This window comes from Salvelinus namaycush, chromosome 20, assembly GCF_016432855.1.
Source record: "Salvelinus namaycush isolate Seneca chromosome 20, SaNama_1.0, whole genome shotgun sequence".
In the NCBI taxonomy this organism is placed as follows: Eukaryota; Metazoa; Chordata; class Actinopteri; order Salmoniformes; family Salmonidae; genus Salvelinus; species Salvelinus namaycush.
In genome coordinates this window covers 4,166,223-4,189,261 of record NC_052326.1, presented here as the reverse complement: position 1 = coordinate 4,189,261, position 23,039 = coordinate 4,166,223, and the positions used below count along the sequence as shown (strand labels likewise).

Below are 23,039 nucleotides of genomic sequence, written 5' to 3'. Positions count from 1 at the left end.
AATGACAATATATTTGATATTTTTGGAGTAAAACTGTTCCTGACTTCAAGGAAACTTTTTTATGTGTACAAGGTAACCGCCAACTTTGTCACACTTTCTTTAGTCAAGAAGGCTAATTTAAAAAGCAATTTTTTTCCTAAGCGTTTTGAGTTGTCAATGTGGCGTATCTCATTGTGATATATATATAATTGTTCTTAAACCAAATGTTGAATAGACATGCAGACAAATTCATTAATGCAGGGAAGGGGATTAATAGCCAACTAAATAATACATTTAAGGGTTCACGGATCGGCTCTCGGGAAACAATTCTATGTGAATGGGTCGGGTTATGGAGAAAAATCTGTCCTGATGTCGGGGTTTGGGTGGTGCTTGAAATGTGAGCGGGTGCGGTTTAAAACAAAACGGACCCATGCAGGACTCTAGACCACATGCAACACCTCTCATCCCCCCTCCTTCCTCTCATGAAAGAAAATAGACTGGGACCAGGAGAAACCGTCATCCATGGTTCCGGTTTTCGTAAACTGAGACTGGCATATGATGTTGCCACGAGCAGCATGATACTGTACATGAGTGTGATGTAAAACGTTGCAATATCAAAATATGTGCGCGTCATGCTTTTTGAAAAGTGATGGCCGCAAGGCCAAAACAGTTGACGTTTAGCCCCGCACTTCAACACTCTTAGTCGTTTTGGAAATCGACCCAATGTTGCGGTTTACTTTGCATTGCTGGCTCTACCTTTTAAATGGCTACTGCTAAGTTGAATAAACTTTAGCCACTGCTAATCAAAAAATAATGGGTGTGCGAAGAGCAGAGGCAGAAGCACAGTGGCAAAAAATAAGTAAAGGAACCTAGGAGGAAAACCTAGAGGAGAGAAAGGGAGCTTGATCAGCACGGGTCCGGGATATGGTAGCACGTACTCCGAAGTCAGGCCATGGTTTCAAAGCTGCAGTCGGATCAGCAGCACGACAAGGTGGATTGGGGACGGGAACAGCCAGGAATCATTGTGCCAGATTGTCCTTAGGCACGGTCCTAGGTGCTCAGCCTCCTGGAGGGGAGACTGGGAGAGAGCAAAATAGAGTGGATTGATTTATAGTTACTGTTTTGGCTACACAGTTGGAACATAATGACTTCCAATCAATCCTATTGTTTTTGTGCAGTGTTGGATAAAGTTGACTCAAGTTAGCGGTGACTATTTAAAATAATCCAAACCATGAATGAAAGTTTATCGTAGCGCTATAGACTCCCTTCAAAAAATAAAATATATTATTTAGCTATCTAATAAACTGATCATGGCTGGGGTCATATTTTTCCATTTAGAAAGAGGATGCCCAATGCAGATGATCCTCTTAGTGCCTTTATGGTAGTCAAACAATAGATAGATTTTGATATATAGTGCCTTCATAAAATATTCACATCCCTTGACGTTTTCCACATTTTGTTTTAGAGACTGAATTGAAAATGGATTAAATGTTGTCACTGGCCGACACACAATACCCCACAATGACAGAGGAATCATGTTTTGTTGAATTTTTACAAATGAATAAACCATTTAAAGCTGACTCAATAAGTATTCAACCCCTTTATGGCCAACCTAAAAATGTGCTTTAATCAGTTGCAATAATAGTATATCTTTTTTTTTAAACTTTTACCCCTTTTTCTTCCCAATTTCGTGATATCCAATTGGTATTTAGTCTTGTCCCATCGCTCCAACTCCCGTACAACTTCAGGAGAGGCGAAGGTCGAGAACCAATGCGTCCCCCGAAACATGACCTTGCCAAGCCGCACTGCTTATTGACACACTGCTCGCTTAACCCGGAAGCCAGCCGCACCAATGTGTCGGAGAAAACACTGTACAACTGGTGACCGAAGTCCGCTTTCAGGCGTCCTGCCCGCCACTAGGAGTCGCTAGAGCGTGATGGGAGAAGGACATCCTGGCCGGCCAAACCTTCCCCTAACCCGGATGACGCTGGACCAATTGTTCGCCGCCTCATGGGTCTCCCGGTCACGGCCGATCGAACCCGGGGCTGTAGTGACGCCTCATGCACTGCGATGCAGTGCCTTAGACTGCTGTGCCACTCGTGAGGCCCCAATAATAGTGTTTAACATGATTTTTAATGACTACCTCATCTCTGTACCCCACACAATTATCTGTAAGGTCCCTCAGTTGAGCAGTGAATTTCAAACAGATTAAACCACGAAGACCAGGGAGGTTTTTTTATTTTTAAAGTAGACATTTGAGCATGGTGAAGTTATTTATTACACTTTGGACTGTGTATCAATACACCCAGTCACTACAAAGATACAGGCGTCCTTCCTAACTCGGTTGCCGGAGAGGAAGGAAACAGCTCAGGGATTTCACCACAAGGCCAATAGCAACTTTAAAACAGTTAGAGTTTAATGGCTGTGATAGGAGAACTGAGGATGGATCAACAACATTGTAGTTACTCCACAATACTAACCTAATTGACAGAGTGAAAAGGAAGTCTGTACAGAATAAAAATATTTCAAAACATGCATCCTGTTTGCAAAGAAGGTACTAAAGTAAAACTGCAAAAATGTGGCAAAGCAATTCACTTTTTGTTGTGACTCGAAACTATTATGTTTGGGGCAAATCCAAGACATTACTGAGGAACACTCTCCATATTTCCAAGTGTAGTCGTGGCAGCATCATGTTATGTGTTTGCTTGTAATCTTTAAGGACTGTGGTGTTTTTCAGGATAAAACTGAATGGAACAAAGCACAGGCAAAATCCTAGAGGAAAGCCTGGTTGTCTGCTTTCCACCAGACACTGGGAGATGAATTCATCTTTCATCAACAATCACACTTCTGTGAAATCAAACTGTCCACTTAGGAAGAAACACTGATTGACAATAAATTTCACATGCTGTTGTGCAAATGGAATAGACAACAGGTTGAAATTATAGGGAATTAGCAAGACACCCCCAATTAAGGAGTGGTTCTGCAGGTGGTGACCACAGACCACTTCTCAGTTCCTATGCTTCCTGGCTGATGTTTTGTCACTTTTGAATGCTGGCGGTGCTTTCACTCTAGTGGTAGCATGAGACGGAGTCTACAACCCACACAAGTGGCTCAGGTAGTGCAGCTCATCCAGGATGGCACATCAATGCGAGCTGTGGCAAGAAGGTTTGCTGTGTCTGTCAGCGTAGTGTCCAGAGCATGGAGGCGCTACCAGGAGACAGGCCAGTACATCAGGAGACGTGGAGGAGGCCGTAGGAGGGCAACAACCCAGCAGCAGGACCGCTACCTCCGCCTTTCTGCAAGGAGGAGCACTGCCAGAGCCCTGCAAAATGACCTCCAGCAGGCCACAAATGTGCATGTGTCTGCTCAAACGGTCAGAAACAGACTCCATGAGGGTGGTATGAGGGCCCAACGTCCACAGGTGGGGGTTGTGCTTACAGCCCAACACCGTGCAGGACGTTTGGCATTTGCCAGAGAACACCAAGATTGGCAAATTCGCCACTGGCGCCCTCTGCTCTTCACAGATGAAAGCAGGTTCACACTGAGCACATGTGACAGACGTGACAGAGTCTGGAGACGCCGTGGAGAACGTTCTGCTGCCTGCAACATCCTCCAGCATGACCGGTTTGGCGGTGGGTCAGTCATGGTGTGGGGTGGCATTTCTTTGGGGGGCCGCACAGCCCTCCATGTGCTCGCCAGAGGTATTGGGTACCGAGATGAGATCCTCAGACCCCTTGTGAGACCATATGCTGGTGCGGTTGGCCCTGGGTTCCTCCTAATGCAAGACAATGCTAGACCTCATGTGGCTGGAGTGTGTCAGCAGTTCCTGCAAGAGGAAGGCATTGATGCTATGGACTGGCCCGCCCGTTCCCCAGACCTGAATCCAATTGAGCACATCTGGGACATCATGTCTCGCTCCATCCACCAACGCCACGTTGCACCACAGACTGTCCAGGAGTTGGCGGATGCTTTAGTCCAGGTCTGGGAGGAGATCCCTCAGGAGACCATCCGCCACCTCATCAGGAGCATGCCCAGGCGTTGTAGGGAGGTCCTACAGGCACGTGGAGGCCACACACACTACTGAGCCTCATTTTGACTTGTTTTAAGGACATTACATCAAAGTTGGATCAGCCTGTAGTGTGGTTTTCCACTTTAATTTTGAGTGTGACTCCAAATCCAGACCTCCATGGGTTGATAAATTTGATTTCCATTGATAATTTTTGTGTGATTTTGTTGTCAGCACATTCAACTATGTAAAGAAAAAAGTATTTAATAAGAATAGTTAATTCATTCAGATCTAGGATGTGTTATTTTAGTGTTCCCTTTATTTTTTTGAGCAGTGTATTAGCAGCTATCAAGAAAATGGAAGAGGACATGAACGCTCGGTTTAATCATCTCGACTCATCCATACAATCAGTGCAAGCCTCCCTGGCTGAACATACAACCCGCATTATTGATCTGAAAGAAAACACAGGTGACCACGAGACACGAATCACCACCCTCGAGGGACAGTATGAAAAGCTACTAACAGCAAACAAAGCTATGAAACTCAAGCTAATTGACCTAGAGGGACGTTCAAGGCGTTCGAATATCAAAATCACAAGCTTGGAAGAAAAAATTAAGAAGGGCAGACTAACACAGTTCGTGGCAGAATTTATACCAAAACTGTTAGGGATTGACAATTTCCCCCAAGGCCTAAAACCAAGGCCTAAAAGTGGACTGAGCGCACCACATCGATGTGCGCTACACGGCCTCACGTCATGATTGCCAAAATACACCACGACCCCGAAAAGGACAAGATTCTGCGCCTGTCCCGCCAGCAATTCCCCCTGTCCTTCAACGGAGCTCAGGTTAACATATACCCAGACTACACTGCTGAGGTAACCAAGCAGCGCCAGGCCTTTGATGGAGCTAGGAAGAAACTCAGATGCGGGAATCAGACACGGTCTCCTCTTCCCTGCTTGGCTGATTCTTACCCATGGTACGGTAGAGAAGGTGTTCGAAAAACCACAGAATGCCTAGTCTTTCATTGACAGGATTACTACTATAGCCACCAACTCCTAGGACCGATAGGGCTGTCCCGAGTAGCTGTTCACTGTGATGCGTAGGATGGATTATCCCACCATTTTCAGATATGACAGCGCTGTCATAGTCCTACCGGTGGGTAAAACTGCACCTGACCGATTTCCCTGTTCCAGTAGGGACATGTTGACTACATTGTTTGGCTCAATTCAGTTATTTTATAAGAGCAATTGTTATTGACATAAGGGTGAGGGGGCCCAGTCGGACCACCTGAAGGTACGCTAAATTAGTTTCATTATAAATTGGTTAGCAAGCCTATGCCTCCCTGTAGTGTCCAGCAGTTCCACAGTGTTTATGGCGGAATTTATATTCCACTTCGTTTGTGTTTTTCATTTGTTCTTTGCTCTTTACGTGTTGCTCCAACACTAATGCTACAATTGTAATGTATTTGAGGACCAAATAATAATTTCTTATGGCTATTGATATCTCTACTACTTCGCCACAGTGTGGCGACATTAGCCTTTCATGGAATGTACGAGGTTTCAATCAATCAATCAAGTTTATTTTATATAGCCCTTCGTACATCAGCTAATATCTCGAAGTGCTGTACAGAAACCCAGCCTAAAACCCCAAACAGCAAGCAATGCAGGTGTAGAAGCACGGTGGCTAGGAAAAACTCCCTAGAAAGGCCAAAACCTAGGAAGAAACCTAGAGAGGAACCAGGCTATGAGGGGTGGCCAGTCCTCTTCTGGCTGTGCCGGGTGGAGATTATAACAGAACATGGCCAAGATGTTCAAAATGTTCATAAGTGACAAGCATGGTCAAATAATAATCATGAATAATTTTCAGTTGGCTTTTCATAGCCGATCATTAAGAGTTGAAAACAGCAGGTCTGGGACAGGTAGGGGTTCCACAACCGCAGACAGAACAGTTGAAACTGGAACAGCAGCAAGGCCAGGTGGACTGGGGACAGCAAGGAGTCATCATGCCCGGTAGTCCTGACGTATGGTCCTAGGGCTCAGGTCCTCCGAGAGAGAGAAAGAAAGAGAGAAGGAGAGAATTAGAGAGAGCATACTTAAATTCACACAGGACACTGGATAAGACAGGAGAAGTACTCCAGATATAACCAACTGACCCTAGCCCCCCGACACAAACTACTGCAGCATAAATACTGGAGGCTGAGACAGGTGGGGTCAGGAGACACTGTGGCCCCATCCGATGATACCCCCGGACACTTTGCCAAAGCACAGCCCCCGCACCACTAGAGGGATATCTTCAACCACCAACTTACAATCCTGAGACAAGGCCGAGTATAGCCCACAAAGATCTCCACCACAGCACAAACCAACAACAAAGATGAGCGATCACGGGGAGGCGCTAGTGCGCACCACATGGAGTAGACGCTTCTCTGACTAACTCCTCTTCACCCTTGCTTAAATTTGATTTAAATTCTATTTTTACACGACCAAACTGATACAATGAGCAACTCCATGAGCAACACGGCCAAGGGGAAACTAATTCATCCAAAAACAACCGGAAAGAAACACGGCAAGTCTCCACCACAGCACGAGGAGGCTTGCGTTAGCCTGGCCGTAATGGCTAGCATGGCTAACCCTGACTCGGAGCCCTCACCGACTATTATACACTGCTCAAAAAAATAAAGGGAACACTTAAACAACACAATGTAACTCCAAGTCAATCACACTTCTGTGAAATCAAACTGTCCACTTAGGAAGAAACACTGATTGACAATAAATTTCACATGCTGTTGTGCAAATGGAATAGACAACAGGTTGAAATTATAGGGAATTAGCAAGACACCCCCAATTAAGGAGTGGTTCTGCAGGTGGTGACCACAGACCACTTCTCAGTTCCTATGCTTCCTGGCTGATGTTTTGTCACTTTTGAATGCTGGCGGTGCTTTCACTCTAGTGGTAGCATGAGACGGAGTCTACAACCCACACAAGTGGCTCAGGTAGTGCAGCTCATCCAGGATGGCACATCAATGCGAGCTGTGGCAAGAAGGTTTGCTGTGTCTGTCAGCGTAGTGTCCAGAGCATGGAGGCGCTACCAGGAGACAGGCCAGTACATCAGGAGACGTGGAGGAGGCCGTAGGAGGGCAACAACCCAGCAGCAGGACCGCTACCTCCGCCTTTCTGCAAGGAGGAGCACTGCCAGAGCCCTGCAAAATGACCTCCAGCAGGCCACAAATGTGCATGTGTCTGCTCAAACGGTCAGAAACAGACTCCATGAGGGTGGTATGAGGGCCCAACGTCCACAGGTGGGGGTTGTGCTTACAGCCCAACACCGTGCAGGACGTTTGGCATTTGCCAGAGAACACCAAGATTGGCAAATTCGCCACTGGCGCCCTCTGCTCTTCACAGATGAAAGCAGGTTCACACTGAGCACATGTGACAGACGTGACAGAGTCTGGAGACGCCGTGGAGAACGTTCTGCTGCCTGCAACATCCTCCAGCATGACCGGTTTGGCGGTGGGTCAGTCATGGTGTGGGGTGGCATTTCTTTGGGGGGCCGCACAGCCCTCCATGTGCTCGCCAGAGGTATTGGGTACCGAGATGAGATCCTCAGACCCCTTGTGAGACCATATGCTGGTGCGGTTGGCCCTGGGTTCCTCCTAATGCAAGACAATGCTAGACCTCATGTGGCTGGAGTGTGTCAGCAGTTCCTGCAAGAGGAAGGCATTGATGCTATGGACTGGCCCGCCCGTTCCCCAGACCTGAATCCAATTGAGCACATCTGGGACATCATGTCTCGCTCCATCCACCAACGCCACGTTGCACCACAGACTGTCCAGGAGTTGGCGGATGCTTTAGTCCAGGTCTGGGAGGAGATCCCTCAGGAGACCATCCGCCACCTCATCAGGAGCATGCCCAGGCGTTGTAGGGAGGTCCTACAGGCACGTGGAGGCCACACACACTACTGAGCCTCATTTTGACTTGTTTTAAGGACATTACATCAAAGTTGGATCAGCCTGTAGTGTGGTTTTCCACTTTAATTTTGAGTGTGACTCCAAATCCAGACCTCCATGGGTTGATAAATTTGATTTCCATTGATAATTTTTGTGTGATTTTGTTGTCAGCACATTCAACTATGTAAAGAAAAAAGTATTTAATAAGAATAGTTAATTCATTCAGATCTAGGATGTGTTATTTTAGTGTTCCCTTTATTTTTTTGAGCAGTGTATTAGCAGCTATCAAGAAAATGGAAGAGGACATGAACGCTCGGTTTAATCATCTCGACTCATCCATACAATCAGTGCAAGCCTCCCTGGCTGAACATACAACCCGCATTATTGATCTGAAAGAAAACACAGGTGACCACGAGACACGAATCACCACCCTCGAGGGACAGTATGAAAAGCTACTAACAGCAAACAAAGCTATGAAACTCAAGCTAATTGACCTAGAGGGACGTTCAAGGCGTTCGAATATCAAAATCACAAGCTTGGAAGAAAAAATTAAGAAGGGCAGACTAACACAGTTCGTGGCAGAATTTATACCAAAACTGTTAGGGATTGACAATTTCCCCCAAGGCCTAAAACCAAGGCCTAAAAGTGGACTGAGCGCACCACATCGATGTGCGCTACACGGCCTCACGTCATGATTGCCAAAATACACCACGACCCCGAAAAGGACAAGATTCTGCGCCTGTCCCGCCAGCAATTCCCCCTGTCCTTCAACGGAGCTCAGGTTAACATATACCCAGACTACACTGCTGAGGTAACCAAGCAGCGCCAGGCCTTTGATGGAGCTAGGAAGAAACTCAGAGATGCGGGAATCAGACACGGTCTCCTCTTCCCTGCTTGGCTGATTCTTACCCATGGTACGGTAGAGAAGGTGTTCGAAAAACCACAGAATGCCTAGTCTTTCATTGACAGGATTACTACTATAGCCACCAACTCCTAGGACCGATAGGGCTGTCCCGAGTAGCTGTTCACTGTGATGCGTAGGATGGATTATCCCACCATTTTCAGATATGACAGCGCTGTCATAGTCCTACCGGTGGGTAAAACTGCACCTGACCGATTTCCCTGTTCCAGTAGGGACATGTTGACTACATTGTTTGGCTCAATTCAGTTATTTTATAAGAGCAATTGTTATTGACATAAGGGTGAGGGGGCCCAGTCGGACCACCTGAAGGTACGCTAAATTAGTTTCATTATAAATTGGTTAGCAAGCCTATGCCTCCCTGTAGTGTCCAGCAGTTCCACAGTGTTTATGGCGGAATTTATATTCCACTTCGTTTGTGTTTTTCATTTGTTCTTTGCTCTTTACGTGTTGCTCCAACACTAATGCTACAATTGTAATGTATTTGAGGACCAAATAATAATTTCTTATGGCTATTGATATCTCTACTACTTCGCCACAGTGTGGCGACATTAGCCTTTCATGGAATGTACGAGGTTTCAATCAATCAATCAAGTTTATTTTATATAGCCCTTCGTACATCAGCTAATATCTCGAAGTGCTGTACAGAAACCCAGCCTAAAACCCCAAACAGCAAGCAATGCAGGTGTAGAAGCACGGTGGCTAGGAAAAACTCCCTAGAAAGGCCAAAACCTAGGAAGAAACCTAGAGAGGAACCAGGCTATGAGGGGTGGCCAGTCCTCTTCTGGCTGTGCCGGGTGGAGATTATAACAGAACTATGCCAAGATGTTCAAAATGTTCATAAGTGACAAGCATGGTCAAATAATAATCATGAATAATTTTCAGTTGGCTTTTCATAGCCGATCATTAAGAGTTGAAAACAGCAGGTCTGGGACAGGTGGCGGTTCCATAACCGCAGGCAGAACAGTTGAAACTGGAATAGCAGCAAGGCCAGGCGGACTGGGGACAGCAAGGAGTCATCATGCCCGGTAGTCCTGACGTATGGTCCTAGGGCTCAGGTCCTCCGAGAGAGAGAAAGAAAGAGAGAAGGAGAGAATTAGAGAGAGCCAAGATGTTCAAAATGTTCATAAATGACAAGCATGGTCAAATAATAATCAGGAATAAATGTCAGTTGGCTTTTCATAGCCGATCATTAAGAGTTGAAAGCAGCAGGTCTGGGACAGGTAGGGGTTCCATAACCGCAGGCAGAGCAGTTGAAACTGGAACAGCAGCAAGGCCAGGTGGACTGGGGACAGCAAGGAGTCATCATGCCCGGTTTGCCGTGACATATGGTCCTAGGGCTCAGGTTCTCAGAGAGAGAGAAAGAAAGAGAGAACGAGAGAATTAGAGAGAGCATACTTAAATTCACACAGGACACTGGATAAGACAGGAGAAGTACTCCAGGTATAACCAACTGACCCTAGCCCCCCGACACATAAACTACTGCAGCATAAATACTGGAGGCTGAGACAGGAGCGGTCAGGAGACACTGTGGCCCCATCCGAAGATACCCCCGGACAGGGCCAAACAGGAAGGATATAACCCCACCCACTTTGCCAAAGCACAGCCCCCGCACCACTAGAGGGATATCTTCAACCACCAACTGACAATCCTGAGACAAGGCCGAGTATAGCCCACAAAGATCTCCACCACAGCACAAACCAAGGGGGGGGCGCCAACCCAGACAGGAAGATCACGTCAGTAACTCAACCCACTCAAGTGACGCACCCCTCCTAGGGACGGCATGAAAGAGCACCAGTAAGCCAGTGACTCAGCCCCTGTAATAGGGTTAGAGGCAGAGAATCCCAGTGGAGAGAGGGGAACCGGCCAGGCAGAGACAGCAAGGGCGGTTCGTTGCTCCAGAGCCTTTCCGTTCACCTTCACACTCCTGGGCCAGACTACACTCAATCATATGACCTACTGAAGAGATAAGTCTTCAGTAAAGACTTAAAGGTTGAGACCGAGTCTGCGTCTCTCACATAGAGTAGACTATAGGAGAAAGCCCTGCCTCCCGCTGTTTGCTTAGAAATTCTAGGGACAATTAGGAGGCCTGCGTCTTGTGACCGTAGCGTACGTATAGGTATGTACGGCAGGACCAACTCGGAAAGATAGGTAGGAGCAAGCCCATGTAACGCTTTATAGGTTAACAGTAAAACCTTGAAATCAGCCCTTGCCTTAACAGGAAGCCAGTGTAGGGAAGCTAGCACTGGAGTAATATGATCAAATTTCTTGGTTCTAGTCAGGATTCTAGCAGCCGTATTTAGCACTAACTGAAGTTTATTTAGTGCTTTATCCGGGTAGCCGGAAAGTAGAGCATTGCAGTAGTCTAACCTAGAAGTAACAAATGCATGGATTAATTTTTCTGCATCATTTTTGGACAGAAAATTTCTGATTTTTGCAATGTTACGTAGATGGAAAAAAATGGAAAAAAAATAGAAAACGTAGATGGAAAAAAAATTCGTTTGAGAACGAATTTGAAAATAGTTTTTTTTTCCCATTTGAAATCTTTATCTAGAGATATGTTTCTACAAGAAACTCAAATAAAGCATAATGAGCAATGGAGATTAAAATGTAGTTGGGTATCACAGATTTATCAATCAACTTTTTCATCCAAGGCTAGAGGTGTAGCCATATTATTTTGAAAAACTGTCTCTTTCAAACAAATTTCAACTATAAGCGCTTTATTATAGTAATAGGCCATATTCTATCACGACATGTAACATTTTAAAATCTTTATGCACCGAACTTTAATGACCCAGGGTTCTTTCGGAATGTTTTCAATCGCTTACCAGATTTAGCAACCACACGTTTAATTATAGGCGGAGATTTTAACTGCATTTTGGATCCTTATATGGATAGGCTTCCTACTTGCCCTACCACTTCAAAGAATTCCACTACTGTCTTGAATAATTTAATTGGCGACTCCGGGTTGCTGGCCTTCTAGGCAGAGTCGTGAAGAAAAAGCCATATCTCAGACTGGCCAATAAAAATAAAAGATTAAGATGGCCAAATGAACACAGACACTGGACAGAGGAACTCTGCCTAGAAGGCCAGCATCCCGGAGTCGCCTCTTCACTGTTGACGTTGAGACTTGTGTTTTGCGGGTACTTTTTAATGAAGCTGCCAGTTGAGGACTTGTGAGGCGTCTGTTTCTCAAACTAGACACTAATGTACTTCTCCTCTTGCTCAGTTGTGCACCGGGGCCTCCCACTCCTCTTTCTATTCTAGTTAGAGCCAGTTTGCCCTGTTCTGTGAAGGGAGTTCAGTTTGAAGATCTTCAGTTTCTTGGCAATTTCTCACATGGAATAGCCTTAATTTCTCAGAACAAGAATAGACCGACGAGTTTCAGAAGAAAGTCTTCGTTTCTGGACATTTTGAGCCTGTAATCGAATCCACAAATGCTGCCGCTCCAGATACTCAACTAGTCTAAAGAATGACAGTTTTATTGCTTCTTTAATCAGGACAACAGTTTTCAGCTGTGCTAACATAATTGCAAAATGGTTTTCTAATGATCAATTAGCCTTTTAAAATTATAAACTTGGATTAGCTAACACAACGTGCCATTGGAACACAGGGGTGATGGTTGCTGATAATGGGCCTCTGTACACCTATGTAGATATTCAATAAAAAATCCGCAGTTTCCAGCTACAATAGTAATTTACAACATTACAAATTTCTATACTGTATTTCTGATCAATTTGATGTTATTTTAATGGACAAAATATATATATTTTTTTATTAAAAAGCAAGGACATTTCTGAGTGACCCCAAACTTTGGAACGGGAGTGTATATATTTTTGTCTTTGTTAGAACAGACTCTGGCACACTTATTTAATGTTTACACTTTTTTAAACCATTTATAACAGTGTAATCTAACAGCAACTGTTCGGTGAACATAATACTCAAGAAACGCTTGCTTGTATACCCTCCTTTTTCTTGATCTCCAGTATTTTACTTTGTTGTGGAAACTGTCTTCCACAGATCTGACTTCCCCATTCCCTCCTGAGCAACCAGTAAACATACACCCGCTTCGAGTTTCTTATTCACGTCCTCCACATCCATTTTGCTGTCACTTGTTAAAGCATGTGTTTGACGTTTGTGATAACCAATTTATTGATGTGATTATGACAGGATAGGACAGGACCTGTTGGTCACATGCATGCGATGCTTCCATGTTTCACGTAAAGAGCCGAGGGTTGCGGGAATAGGAATTTCTGCTATTTGGAATTTATGTTGCAGCTTCAGCATGGACAGCACAATAAACACTTGCAGTGGTGCCTTTTTTGCTGCAGTAGGGAGGAGAGCAAGACAATTCATTATTTAAACAAACAGTGCGCTTCAAGCATCAGACAAGCTCAGTGCATATGTAGTTGATTTTATTCAAACACATACTGTGTGTGTCTATATATGGAAAAATATGTTTAAATATTTCAACCAATCAATTGGTCGAAAGAACAGAACGACTCTCGGTTGACCTAAGATTTTTGTTGTTGGGGACAGCCCTAATGTACAAACATGATACAAATCAGACATTTGCAGTAGACGGGCTACGCAACCATTTTGAAAATAGTGTCTCAGAATGAACACAGTGGATAGCGGAAGAATTTGCCTTGTCTACCTCGTGTTCATTGCAAACTGAATGAAATTTAACAAACTTTTCTGTCCGCTGCTTTTAATTTCCCTCAGCAATACTTTGTCCTGCTCATCATCACCGATGGGGAGATCACGGACATGGACCAGACCCGGGACGCTATCGTCAAGGCCTCACGCCTGCCCATGTCCATCATCATCATCGGGGTGGGCGAAGCCAACTTCAAGGCAATGGAGCTGCTAGATGGAGATGAAGGCATACTCAAGTCCCTGAGTGGCGAACCCGTGGCCAGGGACATTGTACAGTTTGTGCCCTTCAGACAGTTTGCCAATGTATGTTTATTTTAGTCTGTGGTTGTGTCATTGTGCAGTGTGTTGTCAGTACCACTGAGAAGATTCTCGATGGAACATCACTTTAGTCTGTAATAGTATCAGTGGGTAGTGAAGCACCATTCCATACCACTTTGGTAAAATATTGACAGATTTGACATACTTTTCTATCTTGAGTTTGTTTGTTTTGTTGCCCCACTGTTGGCACTCTTCCCATCACACTGTTATTCTGTCCTCTGCAGGAACCTAAGGAAGCCCTCGCCCAGAGCGTCTTGGCTGAAGTGCCAAATCAACTCGTGTCCTACTTCAAGATGCTGAAACTAGATCCAGTCAATGTTGCTGCCCTCAAGGCTTAGTGGAGCAAGCAGAACTGCAGCGCTTCCCCCTCCTAGCCACACGAGGGCGCCAACACACCACACAGGGAAATGAGTAGGCCCACTATCAGAAGTGTAAATCACATCCTGGAATTACTGTGTCAATGCTCATTGTGCCTTTTTGATACCAATTATGACCACATGTAACTGTATTTTCTATTTTATTTTCTACAATCATAGATATTTCTTATTCTTTTCTGCTTCAGATATTCTTCTTTCATTCCTCTGAGTCTGGAATTAACAAGGAGTTCAACAATGGTGATGATCCAAAATTGGGGAAAAGGAGGGCTTTAATGCATTTCATGAAATGCACCTTCAAAACATTTGATGGAATAAAGTAGGCTACTCGCGCAACAAGAAAGGTTTAACTGGTGCTGTGTGTGTGTGTGTAATATATGCACTACCATTCAAAAGTTTGGGGTCACTTAGAAATGTCCTTGTTTTTGAAAGAAAGGCACATTTTTTGTCCATTTAAACTAACATCAAACTGATCAGAAATACAGTGTAGACATTGTTAATGTTGTAAATGACTATTGTAGCTGGAAACGCCTGATTTTTAATGGAATATCTACATAGGCGTACAGAGGCCCATGATCAGCAACCATCACTCCATTGTTCCAATGGCACGTTGTGATCGCTAATCCAAGTTTATCAGATTAAAAGGCTAATTGATCATTAGGAAACCCTTTTCCAATTATGTTAGCACAGCTGCAAACTCCGCTACCAGATGCCTCAAGTCCTCAACTGGCAGCTTAATTAAATAGTACCCGCAAAACACCAGTCTCAACGTCAACAGTGAAGCCTTCTAGGCAGAGTTCATCTGTCCAGTGTCTGTGTTCTTTTGCCCATCTTAATCTTTTCTTTTTATTGGCCAGTCTGAGGTATGGCTTTTTCTTTGCAACTCTGCCTAGAAGGCCAGCATCCCGGAGTCGCCTCTTCACTGTTGACGATGAGATTGGTGTTTTGCGGGTACTATTTAATTAAGCTGCCAGTTGAGGACTTGTGAGGCGTCTGTTTCAAGTCCGTTAAGATCAAGTTCTTACAATGACTGCCTACCCCGGCCAAACCCGGACGACGCTGGGCCAATTGTGCGCTGCCCAATCACGGACAGTTGTGATACAGCCTGGAATCGAACCAGGGTCTGTAGTGACGCCTCTAGCACTGAGAAGCAGTGCCTTAGACCGCTGCGCCTCTTGGTAGCTATCTTATGTGCCTTTTACCTAGGACTGGCTTCCATCTGGCAACTCTACCATAAAGGCCTGATTGGTGGAATGCTGCCGAGATCGTTGTCCTTCTGGAAAGTTCTCCCATCTCCATAGAGGAATTCTAGAGCTCTGTCAGAGTGACCATTGGTCACCTCCCTGGTCAAGGCCCTTTTCCCCCGATTGCTCAGTTTGGCCAGGCGGGCAGCTCTGGGACGAGTCTTGGTGGTTCCAAACTTCTTCCATTTAAGAATGATGGAGGCCACTGGTCTTGGGGACCTTCAATGCTGCAGACATTTATTGGTACCCTTCCCCAGATCTGTGCCTTGACACAATCCTGTCTCGGAGCGCTATAGACAATTCCTTCGACCTCATGGCTTGGTTTTTGCTCTGACATGCACTGTCAACTGTGGGACCTCATATAGACAGGTGTGTGCCTTTCCAAATCAATTGATTTGACTCAAATCAAATTGTAGAAACATCTCAAGGATGATCAATGGAAACTGGATGCACCTGAGCTCAATTTCAAGTCTCATCGCAAAGGGTCTGAATACTTATGTAAAGAAGGTATTTCAGTTTTATTTTTTATAAATGTGCAAAAATATCTAAAAACCTGTTCGCTTTGTCATTATGGGATATTGTGTGTAAATTGATGAAGGAAAAAATCTATTTAATCTATACTGAAGTGTCATACCTACAAAAATGACTGTCCCCAGTTATGTTTACATGTTGGCGTTTGTGACGTATCCACTTTCCAAGCATATTAACTGCAAGGTGGTGTATAACATCAGCTCTCATACAGTGCATTCAGGAAAGTAGTCAGACCCCTTAACTTGTTCCAAGTTGTGGAAACAGTCAAGGAGTCTGAATGCAGAGAGCTGATGTTATACACCACCTTGCAGTTAATATGCTTGGAAAGTGGAAGTGTCACAAATGCCAAAATGTAAACATAACTGGGGACACAGTCATTTTTGTAGGTATGGAAGTATAGCTAGCAAAATAATATAGGTAACTAACTCGAAATCAATCTAGCCAGCTAACTAACTTTGCTAACTGTGAAACAAAACTGACGATGAAGTGAACGTTTTGGTGTTTTGGATGTATTTACTTTACAATGGTGTTCTCATGCTTGAGTTAGAATATCATAGAATGCTAAATCATTTTGATACATCTGCTGCAATAGAATGTATGCCATGGATTATACCAAAGATGAATGAGAATTGCCTTAAGAGTAGCACTGTAGAACTTTTCATGGAATGTGTACTACTCCCATTAAAAAGCATATCATTATCAGGAATTGCTATTGGTCCAGATGTTGTTAGATACTTTCACCCATTCTATTTTCTTACTTTACAGAGTTGTTCCACATGAATTAAATAAAGTGGCTATGTTTGAGCGTGCCCCATTTGATTAGAACAGAACTTGCACGCATATTTACTAGGGGTGAAACGGTTCACAAAACTCACGGTTCGGTACGTTTTCAATATATCGACAAAATAAATGCCTGAGTAATTTGTATTTAGATTTTCCATTTGTTGTGATAGTAAACATGGGTAGCTTGAATTCCCAGGAGCATATGGAAACAAAGGGACATCAAAAGACAGCAGTGCCTGCCTTATAACGTGAAATAAAGTTTTTCTTTTAAGAAGATTAGTTTATCCACGTTTAGGCCCCTTGATTTTTTTCAATTTTCACTAACGACATGCCACTGACTGAGTAAAGCCAGAGTGTCTATGTATGCGGATGACTCAACACTATAAACATCAGCTACTACAGTGACTGAAATGACTGCAACACTCAACAAAGAGCTGCAGTTAGTTTGAGTTGGATGCAAGGAATAAGTTAGCCCTAAATATTTCTGAAACTAAAAGCATTGTATTTGGAACAAAACACTCACTAAACCCTAAATCTTGTAATAAATAATGTGGAAATTGAGCAAGTTGAGATGACTAAACTGCTTGGAGTAACCCTAGATTGTCAACTTTCATGGTCAAAACATATTGATGCTGTAGTGGCTAAGATGGGGAGAAGTCTGTCTATAATAAAGCGATGCTCTGCCTTGTTAACAACTCTATCAACACGCAGGTCCTACAGGCCCTAGTTTTGTTGCACCTGAACTACTGTTCAGTCGTGTGGTAAGGTGCCACAAAAAAGGACTTAGGAAAATTGCAATTGGCTCAGAACAGGGCAGCATGGATGTACACAGAGAGCTAATATTAATAATATGCATGTCAATCTCTCCTGGCTTAAAGTGGAGGAGAGATTGACTTCATCACTACTTTTATTAATGAGAGGTATTGACATGTTGAATGCACTAAGCTGTCTGTCTGAACTACTAGCACAAAACTCGGACAGCCAAGCATACCCCACAAGACATGCCACGAGGTCTCTTCACAGTTCCCAAGTCCAGAACAGACTATGGGAGGCACACAGTACTACATAGAGCCATGACTACTTGGAACTCTATTCCACATCTATTAACTGATGCAAGCAGTAAAATTTGATTTAAAAAATAGATATAACAACTTATGGAACAGCAGGGACTGTGAACACAAACATTGGCACAGACACGCGATAACATACGCTCTATACATGTACATGGATTTAGTACTGTAGATATGTGGTATGTTGTGAAATCTGAATGTATTGTAATGTTTTAAAAATTGTATAAACTGCCTTAATTTTGTTGGACCCCAGGAAGAGTGGCAGCTGATGGGGATCCATTACAAATACAAATCTGCAGTGAGCACAGATTGACTTGCTGTGACAATGTCAGCAGCTGTGGAGAATACTTTTGCTAGGGACAGAGGTCCCAGGTACAGCCAGGGCAACATGAGGGTATATTAACTCTTTGGTCTTCCACCATGTAAGTGGATCAGCATCCAGGGGAATTACAGTCCACTTCCCTGTATGAGGACACCTCTATGACCTTGCCCTTTGACTTGGTTCCTGTCAAGAGAATTATGTTCTCGATGTTCATAAACTGAACTTCAATTAACTACTCAGTCTGCTAATCAGGATTTGTAAGATACTGATTGAAATGAAACAGATGGAGGCCCAGCTAAAATAGTCAATAAGGTATATTCACGAGAGCGCTGGCTAGTTGTACAAAACCATTCATTTTATACCAGCTCCTTACGCACATACTCTTGCAATCAAACAGAATTTATACGCACATACATTTACACACAAACATTAGATATCCTACGCACACACTGTCCTGCTACCCAGCCGACAAAGATTAGGGGAGTCCGTGAGAATCACTCCCCGTCCTCCCTCACGATAGGGAGACCCTGGGAAGTACTCTGTGGCCCCCAGCCAAGGTCGGCACTGAATCTTGCTCAGTCTGTTTTTAAGATACTATAATAGACATATTGTACCGATATATTGTTATACCCTAATTCTGACTAAAAACTACACTCACAGATATATAATTCTACTGACTAAAACCACACCCATCATTAATTAATTATGATTCTAATCAATTTCATACAATTATATGGTTTCAGGGTGGAGTATTCTAATCATTAATTTAAACCTATAAATTCCATCAACAGTTCCCTGTGTAACCGATGTGAAATGGCTAGCTAGTTAGTGGTGGTGAGCACTAATAGCGTTTCAATCGGTGACATCACTCGCTTTGAGACCTTGAAGTAGTGGTTCCCCTTGCTCTGCAAGGGCCGCGGCTTTTGTGGAGCGATGGGTAACGATGCTTCGTGGGTGACTGTTGCTGCTGAGAGCAGAGGGTCCCTGGTTCGCGCCCGGGTCGGGGCGAGGGGATGTACTAAAGTTAAACTGTTACACCTGCTCCTGGGTCGTGAACAACTTCCCCCAAAAATTCAGCCATGTCAGACTTATTTTCTGGAAGAGAACCCCTGCCGTCTCTGGAGAGGGGTTGGCTCCTGTGGTATCTGTGGCTTGACCCTGCAGAATTAAATTTGATATTATACTTTCTGAAGTGGCTTTAGAAATATCTATCAGACACTATTATGACAATTACAATTGTTACTTTATAATTAATTGTTAAATCACTAATAAATTACTGGAGGGTTCGAGACCTGCTCCCTGCTGTTTCATTACACTGGTGTCAGAAGTGATCGGACCTTGCATCCACGACAGTGCGTGTGCTTGGCCGGTGAGCGCGTTCCTGTAAGACGTAGAGTCGCAAGCTAGCGCGAGGACGCACTCTTTGAAAGGAGGGAGTAGTGTAACGATCCTGGGTTTATAAGCACGGAAATCGACTCTGCCGCTCGAGCATGCTTTTGCGGCACAGTCGATAGCGCGCTGGACTTCGGGCTAGAAGGTCGAGGGTTCGAGACCTGTTCCCTGCTGTTTCATTACAATATATATTTTCCTAGCTATAATATGATTTTTGTACTGCACCGTGGACTCTGTACCGAACGGTTCAATACGAATACACGTACCGTTTCACCCCTAATAACCGATTTACCGGTTATCCGGGGGGGATAACTGTAAACGAAAGGTTTCAAGATCGAATCCCCGAGCTGACAAGGTAAAAATCTGTCGTTCTGCCCCTGAACAAGGCAGTTAACCCACTGTTCCTAGGCCATCATTGAAAATAAGAATTTGTTCTTAACTGACTTGCCTAGTTAAATAAAGGTCATTTAAAAAAATCTAAACTGACAACGGAGTAATGAGCAGAAAGCAAGTTGCAGCAATGAAGAACGCGAAGGGGGGGGGAGTATTCTGGCAATGGGGAGATTTTCAGCACAACACCGGCAGCCATCTTTGTGGTAGTAGTTGGAAGTTAAGATGTCAATGCTATTTCAATTTCAATGGTGTACCAGCTAGGGTCTGAAAGGATAGGTCCAATCTGTGAATTATATTTGTCGGATTGAAATTACACCTACCCTGTATTCAAGAGTATGCTGTGTTACAACAAAGTAATGTGTAATGTGCTTTTGAAGCCAAAGAAGTGGATTTGACGTTGTTGTGATACACACACAGTGCATTCTGAAAGTATTTAGACCCCTTCCCCTTTTCCACATTTTGTCACGTTACAACCTTATTCTAAAATGGATTAAATTCAATTAAATTGATTGGACATAATTTGGAAAGGCACACACCTGTCTATATAAGGTCCCACAGTTGACAGTGCATGTCAGAGCAAAAACCAAGCCATGAGGTCGAAGGAATTGTCTGTAGAGCTCCGAGGCAGGATTGTCTTTAGGCACAGAGCTGTTTAAGGGTACCAAAAAATGTCTGCAGTATTGAAGGGCCCCAAGAACACAGTGGTCTCCATCATTCTTAAATGGAAGATGTTTTTCTAAGAGCTGAGCCGCCGGGCCAAACTGAGCAATCAGGGGAGAAGGGCTTTGGTCAGGGAACTCGATGTTCACTCTTACAAAGCTATAGAGTTCCTCTGTGGAGATGGGAGAACCTTCCAGAAGGACAGCCATCTCTGCAGCACTCCATCATTCAGGCCTTTATGGTATAGTGGCTGGACGGAAGCCACTCCTTAGTGTAAGGGACTGGGAGACTAGTCAGGATTGAGGGAAAGAGGAACAGAGCAAAGTACAGAGCGATCTTTGATGAAAACCTGCTCCAGAATGCTCAGAACCTCAGACTAGGGCAAAGGTTCACCTTCCAACAGAACAACGACCCTAAGCACACAACCAATACAACACAGGAGTGGCTTCGGGAAAAGTCTCTGAATGTCCTTGAGTGGTCCAGCCAGAGCCTGGACTTGAACCCGATCTAACATCTCTGGAGAGACCTGAAAATAGCTGTGCAGCTGTAACCGATGTGAAATGGCTAGCTAGGTAGCGGTGGTGCGCGCTAACAGCCTTTCAGTCGGTGACGTCACTTGCTCTGAGACTTGAAGTAGTGGTTCCCCTTGCTCTGCAAGGGCCGCGGCTTTTGTGGAGCGATGGGTAATGACGCTTTGTGGGTGTCAGTTGTTGATGTGTGCAGAGGGTCCCTGGTTCGAGGGGACGGACGTAAAGTTAAACTGTTACACAGCGACACTCCCAATCCAACCTGACAGAGCTTGAGAGGATCTGCACAGAAGAATGGGAGAAACTCCCCAAATACAGGTGTGCCAAGCTTGTAGAGTCATACCCAAGGAGTCTCATATGTAATCGCTGCCGAAGATGCTTCAACAAAGTGCTGAGTAAAGGGTCTGAATACTTATGTAAATGTAATATTTCAGTTTATTTGTAATACATTTGCAAAAATTTCTAAAAGCCTGTTTTTGCTTTGTCGTTATGGGGTATTGTGTGTAGTTTGAGGGGGGGGGGGAAACAATTTAATACATTTTTGATTAAGGCTGTAGACAGTGATGTACCCATTAGATTAGAAAAAAGCACTTACTGACTTGTAATTCCACAGTAGCTCAATCACCCAAATCAGTGCTGCTATGAATATGTGTCACGTTCGTCGTTTGGAGGAAGAGAGGAGGACCAAGGCGCAGCGTGATAGTAATACATTCTTCTATTTATTTACCGAAACGAAGAACACTTGACAAACTATACAAAAAACAACAAAACGAACGTGAAGCTATATACGAAAAGTGCATACACAGGCAACTTACACATAGACAATAACCCACGAAATACCCAACGGAATATGGCTGCCCAAATATGGTTCCCAATCAGAGACAACGATAAACAGCTGCCTCTAATTGAGAACCAATCTAGGCAACCATAGTCATACAAACACCTAGACTAGTAAACACCCATTAAACATACAAAACCCCTAGACAAGACAAAACACATACATCCCCCATGTCACACCCTGACCTAACCAAAATAATAAAGAAAACAAAGATAACTAAGGCCAGGGCGTGACAGTACACCCCCCCCCCCAAAGGTGTGGACTCCGGCTGCAAAACCTGACACAGAAGGGGAGGGTCCGGGTGGCCTTCTTACGGCGGCGGCTCGGGTGCGGGACGTGGACCCCACTCCACCATAGTCATTACCCGCTTTGGTGGCGCCTCTGGAGCAGGGACCCTCGCAGCGGGACTGAAGACCATCGTAGAGAGCGCCACTGGACAGAGGGGCAGCTCCGTACTGAGGGGAAGCTCCGGACTGAGGGGCAGCTCCGGACTGAGGGGCAGCTCCGGACTGAGGGGTAGCTCAGGACTGAAGGGCAGCTCCGGACTGAAGGACAGCTCAGGACTGAGGGGTAGCTCAGGACTGAGGGGCAGCTCCGGACTGAAAGGCAGCTCCAGACTGGCGGGCGGCTCTGGCGGCTCCTGACTGGCGGGCGGCTCTGGCGGCTCCTGACTGGCGGGCGGCTCTGGCGGCTCCTGACTGGCGGGCGGCTCCTGAATGGCGGGCGGCTCTGGCGGCTCCTGACTGGCGGGCGGCTCTGGCGGCTCAGGACAGACGGGCGGCTCTGGCGGCTCAGGACAGACGGGCGGCTCTAGCGGCGCTGGACAGACGGCGCTGGACAGACGGGCGGCTCAGACGCCGCTGGACAGACGGGCGGCTCAGACGGCGCTGGACAGACGGGCAGCTCAGACGGTACTGGGCTGGGGACACGCACCTCAAGGCGAGTGCGGGGTGCTGGAACTGGAGGCCTGGTTCGTGGCGCCGGCACCGGAGGACTGGTGCGAGGGGCTGCCACAGGAGAGCTGGTGCGTGGGCCAGACATTTTCCATATGCACTAAATACTTATTTCTCTCATTTTGT

The 23,039-nt window shown here is 45.0% G+C and overlaps 1 protein-coding gene across 2 annotated transcripts in view; it reads left to right on the top strand.

Annotated features, from left to right (window-relative positions):
• The window catches only part of LOC120064978 (copine-3-like), a 59,380-nt gene extending 44,837 nt beyond the window's left edge, over positions 1-14,543 (top strand). For both annotated transcript variants that reach the window (XM_039015596.1, XM_039015595.1), the window contains exons 15-16: positions 13,575-13,811; positions 14,051-14,543. In XM_039015596.1, the coding sequence (XP_038871524.1) occupies positions 13,575-13,811; positions 14,051-14,164 (351 nt within the window). In that variant the 3' untranslated portion in view covers positions 14,165-14,543. The remainder of the gene's footprint in view (positions 1-13,574; positions 13,812-14,050) is intronic.
• The last annotated feature ends 8,496 nt before the right edge of the window (positions 14,544-23,039 follow it).